The 17,308-nt window shown below is 42.8% G+C and overlaps 2 protein-coding genes across 3 annotated transcripts; both read left to right on the plus strand.

The window, feature by feature from the left end:
- The first annotated feature begins 211 nt into the window (after positions 1–211).
- Positions 212–3,856, plus strand: mettl2a (methyltransferase 2A, methylcytidine). 2 transcript variants are annotated; one of them, XM_089017882.1, is made up of 9 exons: positions 212–358; positions 534–622; positions 1,130–1,386; positions 1,619–1,668; positions 2,330–2,390; positions 2,452–2,591; positions 2,879–2,985; positions 3,351–3,416; positions 3,528–3,856. In XM_089017882.1, exons 1-9 carry the CDS (start codon positions 216–218, stop codon positions 3,686–3,688), a joined length of 1,074 nt encoding a protein of 357 aa, XP_088874008.1. In that variant the 5' UTR covers positions 212–215; the 3' UTR covers positions 3,689–3,856. The 2 variants fall into 2 exon arrangements, with proteins under 2 accessions (XP_088874008.1, XP_088874009.1); XM_089017883.1 differs by having other exon boundaries at positions 534–577.
- Positions 3,857–4,031: 175 nt separating this feature from the next.
- On the plus strand, positions 4,032–16,836 carry tlk2 (tousled-like kinase 2). Its single transcript, XM_089017881.1, has 22 exons — positions 4,032–4,448; positions 4,532–4,662; positions 5,657–5,739; positions 6,807–6,884; positions 6,982–7,051; positions 8,287–8,330; positions 8,437–8,535; positions 9,281–9,382; positions 9,873–9,965; positions 10,045–10,155; positions 10,269–10,405; positions 11,176–11,328; positions 11,399–11,465; positions 12,081–12,178; positions 12,271–12,352; positions 13,019–13,110; positions 13,195–13,284; positions 13,399–13,568; positions 14,615–14,753; positions 14,816–14,927; positions 15,618–15,725; positions 15,803–16,836. The coding sequence occupies exons 3-22, from the start codon at positions 5,659–5,661 to the stop codon at positions 15,974–15,976; spliced, it is 2,100 nt and encodes a 699-aa protein (XP_088874007.1). The 5' UTR covers positions 4,032–4,448; positions 4,532–4,662; positions 5,657–5,658; the 3' UTR covers positions 15,977–16,836.
- The last annotated feature ends 472 nt before the right edge of the window (positions 16,837–17,308 follow it).

Below are 17,308 nucleotides of genomic sequence, written 5' to 3' on the forward strand. Positions count from 1 at the left end.
CCAAAGTCTTCGCTCTAACTACATTTGGTAAGATATCGCATCAGCTATTGTGATAAAATAATTTTAAAGAAAGTTTTCCTTATTTTAAAGTTTTTTTTTGTTCGTGTTTTTTTTTTAAATAAATTGTTGTAAATATCCGAAATAATCGTAAATTTAACATTTCCATGTGTACATGAATGTTTCAATTGTCCACATTGGACGCGCCCTTTTTCAACATGGCGGCGCCCGGCACGATGGCCGACGGTGTCCACGGATCCAATCACATTCTGTCGCAGTCATCCGCTCCCAAAGAGAAGCGACCTCAGTTTGGGACTCGTTTTCTTACGGACCCCCGGCAGGTGTTCCAGCACAACGCGTGGTGGGTGAATTGCATCCGGGAAACGGTTTGAATCCACGGCTATTTGGCCACCAAACGTTCATGTTTTGGGAGAGGCAAGAAGTCCTTTTGGCCTGAGATGCTACTATACTGCCAACTCGTATTAATAACGAACGTAAAATCATAAAATACGTTTCAAATATCTCTATGTCAACAGGGACAATGTGGAGTGGACTGAGGAGCAAGAAGCAGCAGCAAAGAGTAAAGTACAAGAGAATAGTCAACCTCTCCCTCTGGAAAAACAAGGTTTAGTTTGGAAATGTGACAATCGTTTTTAGTTGACTGGTAGGTCGTGACATGAGGGACCACTGCTCAATTCAGTGTCTTAAAGGCAAATTGGCGTTGTCGTGTTTATTATGTTTGTTAAAGCCATTATAAGTGCCTTGCACGCTCGGTCCAAGAGGACAGTAATTTCATCTGTGCTGTATGTCATGCATATTAGCATATTTGACGATAAAGCTGACTTTGATTTTGACTTAAAAAATCAGGGTGTTTTGTTTTGTAAATAGATGCACTATTAGGCCCAACTCTTGGTATGATGTTACAGCAATTTTTCAATAATAAATACTATTTATATTTGAAAGATTAGCATTGATAGTAGTCAGCAGTGGTTGCACCACATGAGTTTTTTTAAAGTATGATTTGATGTTCACTAGTCGTTGTTGATCTCATTTTTTTTCAATCCAGTATATTTTGAGAAAAAAAATGTATAATCAACATAACCTCACCTCTTGCATTCTCCACTCCCCACAGAGGATTTCGACAACCGGGCTCACGAGTACTGGAACGATTTCTACACAATCCATGAAAATCGTTTCTTCAAAGATCGCCACTGGCTCTTCACTGAGTTCCCCGAGTTGGCACCAGTATACCTCCACGATCAACGTACCAATCCTGAAAGCGCGGGAAGACCTCACAGTCCTCAGTCCAGTTTGGATCCAAGTGGGGATGTAGCCCGCTTAAATCTGACTGACTTTCCGGGTTCTTCCGCAACGTATCGAATTCTTGAGGTGAGCTGCTTGTCGGAGTTTTGTCTGTGTAAACGTTGAAATGTCTAAAAATCTTCTCATAAGCATGTCATTAAAATGGATGGAAGAGATTTTTACTTGACAGCATGTGTCAAAATGTCTGCCTCCTGAAATGGTTCAAAAAGGGTGGATTTTGTTTCAGAATTTGTATTCTAACAGAATATTGAACAGAATACAGCAGCGTTGTTGGATTTGTTTGTTTGTCTTTTGACAGGTCGGTTGCGGTGTTGGCAACACGGTTTTTCCCATCTTGAAGACCAATAAGTGAGACCAGCCTCCATACGGTGTTACCTTAATTTGCACGTTTAATTCCTTCCATGAGCAAGTCCATATCTAAATTTACTCCAAGTATTTAAAATACAGTGATACCTCGGTTTACGAACCCCTTGGCTTACGAACTTTTCGGTTTACGAATGTTACATTTATGAAAATTTTACCTGGACAGAACACAATTGATGAGGAACCAGATAAAATTATCACACAGAAAGCACCTACAAGGGATCATTCCTCAAGATGGTGAAAGAAGAAGGTTACATTCCTCATCAAGTGTTTAATGCTGATGAAACCGGCCACTCCATTCCATCAAGCCATCAACGACCACCACAAAGGTAAATAAAATGAATTTATTATACAGTACAGTTTATTTCTTTAATTATAATACCATAGCACAATTATTATACATAAAATAATGTATATTTTGTTTAGTTTTAAGACCTATTTAGTAGAAAATTATGTTTTATGGGGACCTGGGAACGGATTATTCTCATTTGAATGGTTATCTATGGGAAATAAATTTTTGGGATACACATTTTTCACCTTACACACTGTGTCTGGGAACCAATTAAGTTTGTAAGCCAAGGTATCACTGTATATATAATTTTGCCATTGAAATGAAGTAATTTCTATTTTATTTTTTTCCCTATAGCGACCCAGGACTTTTTGTTTACTGCTGCGATTTCTCCAGTACTGCTGTAGAGCTTGTCAAGGTAAGAGCCCGTCAATATAATGTCATAGAAAAGTCAATAACATCTCTCTCTCGCCTTCAAGACTAACCCGGAGTACGATGCCAAACGCTGCTTCGCCTTCGTGCACGATTTTAGCAATGACGGCGTTGCCTATCCTGTACCGGATGGAAGCCTTGACGTGGTGGTGCTCATTTTCGTGTTGTCGGCGTTGCATCCTGACAAGTATGGATGCCTTCTTTTTCTTGCCTAAGCAAATTATGGCTAGCTTACGATGTATTGACATTTGTTGTTATCGTTTTCTAATGAATGTAATGTTTGTAAATTGAATTTATTTTGATTCATTTATGTCATTGACAATTGCCTTGGCAGACTATGATAACCCAATGTACATATATGTTTAAAAAAAATCACTTGGTCCTTGAATGGGAAAGTTTACCACTTTGACATCATTTCCTGCGAAATTAAAACACACACACACACACACACACTATCTTTTTTTTTTATTTTAGAATGCGGGCATCCGTGGGCAGATTGGCACGGTTGCTTAAGCCCGGCGGGGTGATGCTACTACGGGACTACGGACGCTACGATATGGCGCAGCTTCGCTTTAAGAAAGGTGAGTTAGCCTGATGTTGCATTGCAGGAAAATGGGAAATATGAAACTTTATTCGTGTAATTAGGAAGACGGCAGGATAATGTCAATTAAATAGATGTACCTTGACGTTGGCATGATATGACAATATTGCACAATATTGCAATTTATTATTAAAAATAATAAAGACAAATATTACCTGCACAGTTAAAAAATAAATACATAAATTTGGCACGGTTTTCCTGTGTTTCATATCATTTCCTACTGTTAATGTCAAAGACAAACAAATTACACTGTCTTAGATACAGTATATACTGGTAATAGATCATGTATATTTCATCTTTTTTTCATTATTATTATTATTATTATTATTATTATTATTATTTTAGGACGGTGTCTGTCAGACAACTTTTACGTCCGCGGCGATGGAACCAGAGTGTATTTCTTTACACAAGGTAACTCCAGTTGCAACATTTTGGCTTGTCCGTTCAGCATTTGCAAAATAATAAATGCTGAATGACTCTACATAGAGAATATGATTATATCAACGTGCTTCTTGGCTCCAGATGAGTTACATGACCTATTCACTGAGGCCGGCCTGGAGAAAGTGCAGAACATGGTGGATCGGAGGCTACAAGTAAACCGCGGCAAGCAGCTCACCATGTACAGGGTGTGGATCCAATGCAAGTACTTGAGGAACCCGGAGGTGGAAACCATTTCAACTTGATAACAATCTATTGCGGCATTAGCTGCTGTCATATGTTGGTCTCTAGTCCACAAACTTCAGAACGTGTTTCAATTCTGTTTTTTAGCAATATTTTGGAATATCATGGCCTAATTTGAACCTTTTGTACGTGCAAGATGAATAAAAATGTCAGTAAATGTTTTGTTTTGATGGGTAAGGGGACTAATTTGTTTTGAGAGCGAAATCGACTTAGGCATCACTGGATGCACTGACTCCGTGCTTTGATTGTATTGTGCGCGCATCAGCTATTGGTCCGCACGAGATTTGCTGGAACAGCCGCTTGCTACTTGACACAATCTCACGAGACATTATGAGATTTGGGTGATTATTGTTTACATTGCAAAAAAAACCCGACAGGAGAACCGAACCGAATCGATCCGGATTCAACTGAAACACCAACTTTCTTATAGGGTAATATTGAAAGTCTGTACGAGGAAGGAAGGGAAGAAGACGCGCATCGCCCAACTTTGTTTTGGTCGTCTTGGACCATAAAAGCATCCCCACCACAGGGGGAGGGAAAAAAGTAGGGGTTAACTGACGACAGCTTTAAAGACATCATTTATACCTGCTGGAGAGAGGTGGGGGGCAAATAACTCCAGGGTCGCCATTGTGTGGACGGGGAGACGAGATATCACAACAGTTATGGTGCTCGGCGAGGGGGACGCAAAGGGGATCCCCGCCTAAGGAGTGCTCAAAGGCGGGTCTGGGATACCCTTAGCTGCCGAGGCCTCCTGAGCGCAGGGTGGGGGAATCCTCTGTCGGAAACCTCTATCTGAATCTGACCGTCGTCCTTACCCGAGTCGACTGCACGATCTTCCGTCACAGGTGTCACGCGAGGCCCGAGGCTGTGGATGCGGCCTACAACGGGAGGGACTGACGAGCACCGGGGGGAAACAACGGGGACGCCACCCGGGGATTAAGACAGACCCCGAGAAACGAGGAAACTCTTGAGTGCAGTGAGTATCTTGGCCGAGGTTGTCGAGTGAAAAATAAGAGTTGGGAGATGCTACGTTGATTCGAGCGTCGTGGCACCGACATCCTGACAACACTTGGACGATGCTTCTTTTCGGGCAGGCAAGCTAACACTAGCCGGGCGCCTTCACCTCGTCTCGCGTCCCCATTAAACATACGAACGGGTATATTCACGCGTTTTCTCTTCATCACCTGCGCTTGTACCTCCTGTAGATATTTCGTCATGTAAAACCTTTAGTTTGAATGTTATTTAGAATTAGTGTTAGCGTCTGGGGTTGCTATGCTAACGTGTGTTGTAGGGGGAGGGTGGGCGCTAGTTAGCTCGTTATGAAGCCGGCTAACTTTCTTGTTAATATTACCAATCGGTATTATTACTTTTCCATAGTCACTTTCTTAGTCAATTCACCCCCTTCGCCCTGAATAATGAAAACTATTTTCAAAAATCGACATGTGTGCTGAATGTTGCTTTAATGTATGCAATCCATAGGTGAGCTTATGTCAGATAATGTTCCTCCAGCAAACTGCTTTCTATTGTCTCGTCACTGTTGCTTTTTTTGAAATAACCAAAATATTCACATGCATGTCCATCAATATATATGCATTATCCTGCCAGCTGTCCTCCATCTGTGTGACCTTTGATAGGTAGCTCCAGCTGCATGTAACTTGGGCCTGTAATTTAATGTCAGGCAGTTATCACATGATGAAACCATGTGTTTTTTTATTTTTTTATTCAAAAGGTGGTAATACCATTAATCAGGCCGCCATTATGGATGCAGATCCACTTTATCTTGTCGTGTTTGTACATAAGCTATCGACATATGTTGGGATGAGTTAAATAAAGAATTCTTTGGTATCCACAGCTGGTCTGTGACTCATCGCAACCTATGTGTTTTAAAATAATGATCCGTCGCTTTCCGCTTGATCATGCGGGACGACGGCGGTGGCCGCTTCTTCATCTGTGCTCTCTTGTGTCCGCAGCCATGATGGAAGAACTGCACAGCCTGGACCCTCGGCGGCAGGAGTTGCTGGAGGCTCGTTTTACTGGGGTTGGCGTTGCTAAGGTCAGTGGAGGTCTCATCTTGCTCCTTCGGACTTTTGCCGTGACATACCTTTCGCTCAGTGGCCTTCCTTTGTGTAGCACGTCTCGTATATGTGTGGTTTTTTTTGGCTGGCCTGACATGACAACCCCTCCACCCACCCTATGCTCATGATGTAGTGCCTGCATATACAAGTGGCGTTGCCTGCCAAGAAGGCCACAGACGGACGGGATGGGAGTGCAAAGGGAGGTGTGGGGGGGGGGGGGGGTTTAGAAATGAAGGCAGAGGAGGAATGCTGAAATAGTTCTTCACCAGGTGCGAGTGAGACGGCGTGGCGGTGTTGTTGCCTCGTCTTTGCGGAAGGTGATTCTGGAACACTTTCAGGAAGGAGACTTTTTGCCAACCATTGGCAGGGTTTGAGCCCGGAGCATGACGATGGCTGCTGGCGCCGCAGAGAAAATGGCGGCCCTATGCCACCCCTGTTTGATGAGAGCTGCTGTATGTGTTAAGGAGGCGTCTAGTAATCAAAGAAATTTACATTTAGGTATTTCTTCCGAAAAGTCTGATGTCACAAACATGTTTTATTCTTGACCTTTATCTTCATATTGAGTCATAAAAGATATATTTGAAGTTTTGTGCAATTAAAAAAAGTAAGTAAAATGTTGAGCACTTTTTCTGTTGATAAAAGTCTGATGAAGTGATTGGTAATTCCCAGTAATAAGCTGATTTCTTTTTTTTTAATTATTCAGTTTGTTTTTTGTAAACGTGACAGTGAAATACATCTTTGGCGGCAAGTCTAGTGTTAAGGGAGCCATTTTAGGGAAGGTTCAGTGAGAGAGCGCTTGTGTGCTCTGAATGACAAAGTCGCTCTCTCCCCCTCCACATCGGGCAGTGCCTGCGGAATTCTGATGTGATTTGTTTGAGTGACAAGGTGGAGAAGAGCAGAGAGGCATCACACGGTCGCCCGTAGCAACAAGGCAGCCTCCATTTTTTTTTTTTAAAAACAGTTTCCACCAGTTTGCGCTCACAGCATCCGATCCGCAATGTTAAACCAAATTACACCTGGGTGATAAAATGTCTTTTCTTACCAGGGCTCGGGCCAAAGTCAGAATGAGTCGTCCAACCAGAGTTTGTGCAGCGTGGGCTCGCTCAGCGACAAGGAGCTTGAGGTTCGTAATTCATTCCTTCTGCTTTGCTGATTATTTACTTGGACAGTATCCATTAAATCCACGACTGTAACCAATGGACTCATTTCACTCCACGCAGACTCCGGAGAAAAAGGCAAATGATCAAAGAGTCCGAAAACGGAAAGCGGACCACTTTGATGGCAGCCAAGGTGAGAAAGTGTCAACACAGCATCTGTGTTGAACTGTTCATTTCAACACAGATGCTGATACGGTTTTACGGGATTTAAATACACTGGCTCCCCACCTTACGAACGAGATACGTTCCGAGCGATCGTTCGTGGGGTGAATTTGTTCGTAAGTTACTTCAGTGCTATATTTTATATGAAATGTACAGTATGTTGAAGTCAAACACTGAATGGGGAAGTAGTGAACACAAATGCTCGAACAGTCGTAAAATAAATTCACACCACCTGTAGTACAACAACATATGTCCTTGTGGCCTTCAGTAAGCCATTTGTGAAGCTGCTGGGTGAAAAATGACAGCTACTTTTTGTTATGCATCGCGTCCTCCTGGAGCATCAACTGGGAAGAGGGATCTCTGATTCGTCATTTTATTTTGTAGGGGGGGCCTTGACTTAGAATAAATACAGCAAAAAAATCCTCTTTTGTGAGAGGTTAGAAAAGTGAAAACCAGTCCAAAAATGTGTCATTTGTCATCATGAAATTCATCGATTGACGCGTGTTTCTGCATATACAGTAAAGTCTCGTTATATCGATATCGGATATATCGATAGTCCTGGTTATATCGCTACTATTTCTACGCACGCACAGAGAAAATTACATGTAAACAGGGTCGGATATATCGATAGTCCCGGTTATATCGATATTTTTTCGGACTCCCTTGAATATCGATATAACGAGACTTTACTGTGTATATATATATATATATATATATATATATGCAGAAACACGCGTCAATCGATACATTCAATTACTGATGCAATCTTCAAGTCACAAAACATATTAGCTATCTAGTTAGCTAGCTATCTATTAGCTATCTAGCATTCTATTGGCTAGCTAGCTTTCTGTCTTTTTGACTTACTCCGGGTTGAGTGAACGCTGGCGCATGTGGCTGCCGCTGCTCACCCACAGAAAAACTTATCCTGTGACTGTAAAGTGACCTTGAGAGTTTTGAAATGCGCTTATAAATGAAATGTATTATTATTATTTCCTCCCTGCCCACACAATACAACATCTAATTCATAGCATCTCTGTCCAAACATTTTTCGACATACCTGAAAAAATCTTCGTATGTACCGTAATTCGTATCTCAAATGTTCGTAAGTTGGGGAGCGTCTGTAGTAGCAGTGGGTAAAAGGAATTTTTCTGTTTAGGTGTCTACATTTTTATCTGTCCACTAACCCAGTTTGTCTTTTCTCATCAGGCAAAGCAGGAACAAGGGGGCATAAAATTAGTGATTATTTTGAGGTGAGCGTCAAAAACTTCTTCTCGTTTTGGCCTCCTTTCATCCTTTTTCCTGCTCAACCCCTTTCCTGTCTCTCGTTTTCTCTTTCAACTTCTTGCTGCGGTCTAGTTTGCGGGAGGCAGCGGTCCCGGTGCCAGTCCCGCCAGGGGGATCCCACCGGTGATCCGCTCTTCCCCGCAGCATTCCCTCTCCAACCCGCCGGTCACGGTGAGCGTCTGTGCTCTGGGCAACCATTTTCTTTCTTACCTGCCGTGTTGATACTTCCCCACTTGGTCGTAGCCGGGAGGGGGGGGGGGTCACGAAGAGTTCTTTTGACATTTTTCTGACCGCATTTGCGTAGTTGTCGCTGTTACAGATTTAGTGTTTAACTCATTCACTGCCAGACAATGTGTCCACTCCAGTGCCAGGGTTTTGCCATTTTCACTTAAATTCTAGGACCCACAGAATATTGAGTTTTACGACTACATAAACGTTAGAAACCTTAGACTCTCTTCTTTCATCAGAAAAAAAAGAGTTAATTACTAAGTTATATGGGTCTGGAGTAATCTGAGCTTGAAATGAGGGCAGCTGTTCAAAATACAATACAATACATATTGATTTATATAGCGTTTTAACAACAGCTGAAGCTGTAACAAAGTGCTAACATGGACAAAAGGCAAATGCTGCCCCCTCGTTGAAGGAAAAAACATTGCCAGAGGTCTGTCCAGCGCTTTATCGGCACCCCCACTGCAAGAAAAAACAAAACCCAAACAAATTCCGGAAGCGCACCCCCACGTCACATTTTTCAATTCCCGAATAAATTTGGGAATGGCAGCGAATGAGTTAGTCACATTTTCATAAACTCGTCTTGTAAAAATCATCGTCCTCCTCATTCTAAAATCAGGAGTAAATGTTGCAAAAATGCTAATAAAGAGCATTTTTATGTTCTTATGTTATGTTTCCTATTTGGCAGGTGCAACAGGGAAGCCCGTCGTCTGTAGGCTCGGCCAACACAGAGCACTCGTCATGCTCTTTGAAACCAGTCGCCCTTTACTTGATCCACAAAGCCACGCAGGTACTTTCTGAGGACCCTTCCTTGAACCGTATTTTCTGGTGTATAAGGTGCACCAGAGTATAAGGCGCACCCCCAATGAATGGTGTATTTTCAAACTGTTTCCATATATACAGTAAGGTGCACTGGACTATAAGGCGCACCTTTAAAGAATGAAAAAAGTTTTCCAAATATAAATATATAGAGGTTTTCCAAATATAAGGCACACCTCATTATAAGGTGCTGCAGTGGAGGTTGGGGTTACGCACTACTTCTTCTACAGTTGGGGGGATGGAATCGGTGGCTGCTGACAGTAGTTTCAAGACCTGTATGGGTTCAATATGACTTCACATATAAGGTGCAATGGCATATAAGGCACAGGGTCGTCTTTGGAAGGAAATCAAGGCGTTTGGGTGTGACTTATACACCGGAAAATACGGTAATTGATTTTTCTGTTATTACCAAAATCACCCCCCTTTTTTTCATCTCCCCGCCCTCTTTTTGCACCTTATAGTCCGACCTTACCATCGAGAGGCTAATCGCTATGGAAAACAACAAGAATTCCGACCTGGAGAAGAAGGAGGGACGTATTGACGATTTGCTGCGGGTAAAAAAAATAACCCCCCCCCCCAACAAGATTCCTCGGAAATTCCTATTTTGACTTTCCTCTTATTTGTGTGTCGCAGGCAAACTGTGACCTGCGGAGACAAATCGACGAGCAGCAGAGGATGCTGGAGCGATACAAAGAGCGCTTAAATAAGTGTGTGACCATGTCCAAGAAGCTGCTGATTGAAAAGGTAAATCCCCACTTCCCCGAACCGCTTCACCGCCACTCCCACGCCTTCGCGCGGAGAACCTGCGACTGATTAATTGATTGATTGATTGTTTGGTCTTTTGTCTTCCGCCACAGTCCAAGCAGGAGAAGATGGCGTGCCGGGACAAAAGCATGCAAGACCGCCTTCGACTGGGCCACTTCACCACCGTCCGACACGGAGCGTCTTTCACCGAGCAGTGGACAGACGGCTACGCCTTCCAGAACCTCATCAAGTAAGCGGCGACGTGCAATTAGAACCAAGAGACGACCGTATAAGCCAGGGGTGTTCGATCGGACTCTGTGGACGAAGGCTTGGACCCAGAAAGATTTTCTTTGCTGCCAGCAGGAGACGAAGCCATTCATGACAGACGGCCGGATTCTGCAGCCCTCTGCCAAGCTATTTATTGAGAGTATATGCAAATTTAAGTGATACATTAGTAAAACATAGTTAGAATACCACACCCCTGAGCGTTCTAAGCGCGAACAGCTGGAAGCAATAAAGCATTGTCTCTTCCATGAACTGATAAATTTGTAACCTGGCTAATGAGCTCTTCCTGTGAAGGAGTTTGAAGTCGTAAAGTGCTTCGGTGATAAAGGAGTTTCCCAAGTCCTAAATTCTGTCCAAGGCCAGATCTCCTAAATGAAGATGACAGTTTAACTTGCTGTGTCTGTTGACCTCAGATTGACCCCAGGTTGTCTGTGCTTCAATTGTGTATTCGAGTCACACATGTTGACTAAGCGTATAACAGCATGAAACTTTTAAATATGATAACTTCTTATTCTGTCTAATCTCTATCAATCATCCAATCAAAATTGTGCTTTCCGCCAACTGCCGCCCAAACAGGAAATGAACAGTGAAAAAGTGAGAATATGTATTTAGTTTTATCGGCGAGCCAGATGAAATCATCAAAAGAGCCATGTATGGCTCGCAAGCCACCTGGTATAAGCGGAATGGTAAGGTGCACGGATGCCAGAGCCACAATTATGTGTCCCCCCTCTGCAGGCAACAAGAGCGCATCAACTCTCAGCGAGAAGATATCGAGAGGCAACGTAAACTGCTGGCCAAGCGCAAGCCACCCTCCATGGCCCAAACGCCGCCGCCCAACTTGGAACAGAACAAACGCAAGAGCAAAGCCAACGGGACGGAAAGCGAAGCGTATGCAAATGCTGATTTTTAACAATTTATTTATTTGGTCACTTTTTTAGGATTTGTTTTCTTGTTACAGGTTATCGCAGGCCGAGTACCACGAGCAGGAGGAAATTTTCAAGTTAAGATTAGGCCATCTTAAGAAGGTAAAGCTTCACTCAGAATCTGAATTATCTTTATTGGCCAAGTATGTAGAACACACAAGGAATTTGTCTCTGGTCGAACACGTTGGACTAGTATCATCATAAAAAAAATGTACTATACAGTTATTTTTGGCCTACAGTTTAGAGTTAATGCCGACGGGGTAAGAAGCTATTAGCAAATTTAAGTCAGGAAACATTAGCTATCTATTAGCTATCTAGCATTCTATTAGCTAGCTCGCTAACTTTCTATCTTTTTGAGTTATTCCTGGTTGGCGCGTGTGGCTGCCGCTGCTCACCCACAGAAAAACTTATCCTGTGACTGTAAAGTGACCTTGAGAGTTTTGAAAGGCGCTAAATGAAATGTATTATTATTATTATTATTATTATTATTAATATGTCTGCTGGATTTACCACATATGGATCGGTAGCGCCTGCCTGAGCGGAGTCACTGGAGAAGGTGGTGGTCAGGGTGCGGAAGGTCCAATAGGATTTTCCGCTGCCTTTTTTCGATTCTTGCAGTGTGCAAATCCTCGAGAGTGCGTAGGGCGGTGCCAAATGCACGGCGACGCATCTTTGCCCACTTTTTTTTTTTTTTTTTTTTTTTTTTTTTTTTTGCAGGAGGAGGCTGAGATCCAGGCGGAGCTGGAGAGGTTGGAGCGAGTCCGCAACTTGCACATTCGCGAGCTCAAAAGAATCCACAACGAGGATAATTCCCAGTACGATTCCTCCCCATGACCCTCCTCGCAACCCCCCTCCTCCTGCCTCATGTGTTGCTTGGATACTCACCTTCCTTTTCCCCTTCTTGCAGATTCAAAGACCACCCGACGCTAAACGACCGATACCTGCTTCTTCATTTACTCGGACGCGGGGGGTTCAGCGAAGTGTACAAAGTGAGAGAAATTCATTCTTCCAAAAAGCACTGAAACCCAAATCGGTCAATTCTCCAACAGTAACGGTAGTCTCGTCTGACCACTGAAATCTCACGTGAGGTCTGAGGCTTAAATATTCAGCAGATTTTATTTTTTCCCTCATTGTAAAGTTTTCCACTGTTAGCAGAATGTTGTAGTCTAAATGAAGAAGACCTCTCTTCCTTCAACTTCAAGGACAACTGACACCATTTTGTTGTTTCCTAACTGACATCAGAAAAACGTTTTATAGCATCTAAAATACCCAAAACACGCAGGCTGATATTTTTAGTCAAATGCAAAACACCAATAAAAATGACTTAAAGTGTCCCAAAACTGCCACAAAATTAGCTCGGAATCGGGCAGATTCAGAAAGTCCCAGCCCCTTGTTCGTGACGTCACTATTGGTCACACACTGCCTTGCTCCAGAATCAAAACAACGGCTTCAGAGAGTTCAGATTCGGAGAAGACAAGACTTCTTGAATATTCAGCGCAAGTCTTAAAACGTAAAATATAGTTATACGCGGTGGAATCTTTGTAAAATGCGCTCAGTAAAAATCATTTGAAGTGATTTTACAAATTATGGACACAACTTGTCCGGAGGTGTCGGTTGTCCTTTAAAGTATCCCCTCCTTAAATGTTCTCTTTCAGGCCTTTGACTTAACGGAGCAAAGGTACGTGGCGGTCAAAATCCACCAGCTCAACAAAAACTGGAGGGATGAGAAAAAGGAAAACTACCACAAGTGAGTGACAGAGCAACGCCCATCAACCAGGATTTTCCCCACCTTTGTGTTACAAAACCCGCGTTTGTCCTTGTTTTGTTTCAGACACGCATGCAGAGAATACAGAATCCACAAAGAGCTGGACCACCCGCGAATAGTTAAACTCTACGACTACTTCTCGCTCGACACAGACTCGTAAAGTCTACTTATGTTGTTTCCGGAGATACAATTTGGAGCAACGTTGTCTTCTTCATCATCAATCTATTTTATTAATTGATTTATTTCTTTTTCTTTTTTGGGGGGTGTCAGGTTTTGCACAGTCCTGGAGTACTGCGAGGGCAACGACCTGGACTTCTACTTGAAACAGCACAAGCTGATGTCCGAGAAGGAAGGTCGCTCCATCATCATGCAGATTGTCAACGCCCTCAAGTACCTCAACGAGATCCGGCCGCCCATCATCCACTACGACCTTAAACCAGGTCAGAAGTTACTGCCGCCTTTTTTTTCAGATAGGCCTATATATGTCCATCCTGGTTAGTTTGGGGAAAGTCTTGCAAACACTGACTGACTCACTGACTGACTAATACTTATAATAATCATTTATAAGCACCTTTCAAAAATCTCAAGGTCACTTTACAGTCACAGGATAAGTTTTTTTTCTGTGGGTGAGCAGCGGCAGCCACACGCGTTAGCGTTCACTCAAACCGGAAGTAACTCAAATGAATAGAAAGCTAGCTAGCTAATAGATAGCTAACACAGCATACTTACTTATACTTACTTGTACTTTCATTGACTTACTTATACTTACTTATACTTTCATATACTTATACTTGCATACTTATTTATACTTACTTATACTTAAATACTTACAGACTTATACTTACTTATACAGTAAAGTCTCGTTATATCGATAGTACTGCTTATTACGATACTATTTCTATGAACTCAAGGAGAAAATTACATGCCCGCAGGATCGGCTATATCGATAGTCCGGTTATATCGATATTTTTTCCGACTCCCGAGAATATCGATACAACGAGACTTTAATGTACTTATACTTACTTATACTTACATACTTACATAGACTCACATACTTACATAGACTTCCGGGTTGAGTGAACGCTGGCGCGTGTGGCTGCCGCTGCTCACCCGTAAAGTGTCCTTGAGAGTTTTGAAAGGCGCTTATCAATGAAATGTAGTATTATTATTATTATTATTATTACATAGACTGACATACTTATACTTACTTACCTTGAGAGTTTTGAAAGGCGCTTATAAATTAAATGTATTATTATTATTTCTTATACATATGCTTACATACTTATACTTACTTATAGTTTTACTTATACTTATAGATTTAGTTATCCTTACTTATACTTACTTATGATAACTCACTTGTTTATTCATTTTTTTATTTGTTTATTTATTAAATATCTTTAGTTTTGCCAACACAGAAGATGACATGCAAAGAGTTGTTTGTCGTTATGATTCATATGGTCGGTGTTAAAATGTCCCAATGATTCAGGTAACATCCTGCTTGTGAACGGCACGGCATGTGGCGAGATCAAGATCACAGATTTCGGCCTCTCCAAGATCATGGATGACGACAGTTACAACTCCGTAGATGGCATGGAGCTCACGTCGCAGGGGGCCGGCACGTACTGGTGAGATGAAAGCGACTTTCAATGTTTTGAAACTTTTGTTCTCATGCCATTTTCACTTTCAGGTACCTGCCGCCTGAGTGTTTCGTCGTCGGAAAAGAGCCGCCCAAAATCTCCAACAAGGTGGACGTGTGGTCCGTAGGGGTCATTTTCTACCAGTGCTTGTATGGTCGTAAGGTGAGGAACACGTTTTAGAAGCAGTCTGGGTTGTGAAATTGGCATGATGACAATTTATTGCATTGGGGCCCTGAACAATTTGGTCGAATTAAAATTGACGTTGCTGTGTATCGTCAGAATCTGATTCTGAATCATCTTTATTGATCACGCTGCACTTGTATCATCATAAAAAAGACATGACAACTAAGTATGAAGCACACTAATAAAGGCTATACAGTTATATTTTTCATGGCTTGGGGGAAGAAGCTGTTTAAATGCCTGTCTGAGCTGGAAAAGGTGGTGGGCAGGGTGCGGAGGGTCCAGGAGGATTTTCTGTGCCCTTATCTTGGTTTTTCCAATGGGCAAGTACTCGAGAGTGGGTAGGGTGGTGTCAATGATTTTTTTTTTCCCGCCGTCCTAACTGTCCGTTCGTTGAAGTCGGATTTTGTCCATTTTTGTGGCGCCCCGAACCAAACCGTGATGGAAGAGAACAGGATTGATTCGATGACTACTGTTTAGAAATGTCGTAGCACCTCCTGTGGCAGGCCATGTTTCTCCAGCAGCCTCGGGAAGTCCATCCTCTGTTGTTGTGACACCTTTTTTTTATTTGCAAAGGATGTTGTTTGGTAGGCTTTATTTATTTAGACATTTTTTCGTGTCTCGATCGATTCAGTGATTATACGGTGAATGTTTCTTTTCTTCCCCGTGAAGCCTTTCGGCCACAACCAATCTCAGCAGGACATCCTGCAGGAGAACACCATTCTGAAGGCCACCGACGTGCAATTCCCGCCCAAACCAGTCGTCACACCAGAAGCTAAAGTAAGACATATTTCTTCTCCTTTTGTTTTTTGTGTGTTTTTTTCAATCTTCACGTTTTGGCTTTGGTGCACCTGCAGGCGTTCATCCGACGCTGTTTAGTGTACCGGAAGGAGGACCGCATCGATGTGCACCAGCTGTCCAACGACCCCTTCCTTATGCCGCATATCCGCAAGTCAGTGGCCTCCTCGGGCAACTCGGCCATGGCGGTGGCCTCCACGTCCAGCTCCTCAAACAGCAGCGCCTCCAACTGAGACCCCGCCAAACGCACCCGCCTACTCATAGCAGCCATCTTGAGAAGAGGTATCAACTCCTTTACCACTGCTGGTGGTTGGTGTGAAAGCCCGGAAGTTAAGGTGGCCTGCGGCATTTGGGGTTTCCTGCTTTAAAAACAAAATAGTTAAAAAAAATTATTAAAAGTCCAGAAACGCTTCAGCTTGACCAATAAGGACGAGACTGTTTTTGTCCCCCTTGCTCGCAAATCCATGCTTGAAGCCCCTTCTGGTGGACGTTTTTTTTTTTTTTTTTTTTTTTGCGTTCCAAGTACCCCCACCCAACCCAAACATCATAGATATCCCAGAGTTTGTGTGCACATGCGCGCGCTCTGACAACGAGGCCATCACACAAGAAGCCCTTCACCGCCATCACCCCGTCAGCCCTGTAACCAAAGCTTTTAACCAGATGGTGGCGCCATTCCTCCTCAGTTCCCCAATGCTGACATGGAGTGAAAGGAGCCCCCACCCCCAAAGAAACAAACAAAATCGCCACCTCTCTGCCACCCCCATTTCCTCTTCTGGATTTTTTTTCGAGAAGCGCAAAAGCGTTTTTATCGCGAAACTTTTAACTTTTCTTTTACCTCCATCCCCCCTCTTTCACATTGCCTTTAAATAGAACTCTTTTTTTTTTTTTGTTGACCCCCCGCTGGCCTTCTACACCTTGTCCCCTCCCCCCTGACTTCCTACAACAAACACACATATTTATTTAGGTATGTTTGAATTCAATTTTCAGTCATTTAAAAAAAATGCAAAGGACTGATTGACCTTCTAGTACTTTTTTGGGGGGGTTGGGCCTTAGCAGGACGTTGCATCAACCATTAAAAAAACTGTTTCAAACATGTGCTTTTGACTTTATTAGTTTCTTAGTCTGACTCCAAAGAATCATTTTTAGAGACAGCAGGCCTGTGAAAAGATTCAATTCAATACAGTATATTGTGAGTTTTAACAGATTCATCAATAAATTGGGAGTAGGTGTCACGTCAAAGTGTCACGTCACTCTTCCAAGAGGAACACCAAGAGCTCTGACGGCGGAAGAGAGGGAACGGGGTTTGGAGGTGGGTACTGTCATTTGCATATCTGTGTTTTGATCCCTCTTGATGTTGCCTTCAAGGAAATCTGAAATCAGTGTGTCTCACAATACAAATATTGTTTCACATTTTAATTGTTTTAAACGTCCGTTCCACATGTCATATATGTATTCAAAAGTTATCTTAGTCTTACTGGATCGGAGTAGTTATATTTACGGGGGGGGGGGGGGGGTTGCAGGGGCATTTATTCTTCGAGAACTTGGTGGCCATTTTGGAGGGCTCA

Source organism: Hippocampus bargibanti, linkage group LG17 (assembly GCF_051943395.1).
Source record: "Hippocampus bargibanti isolate YZ-2025 linkage group LG17, ASM5194339v1, whole genome shotgun sequence".
NCBI lineage: Eukaryota > Metazoa > Chordata > Actinopteri > Syngnathiformes > Syngnathidae > Hippocampus > Hippocampus bargibanti.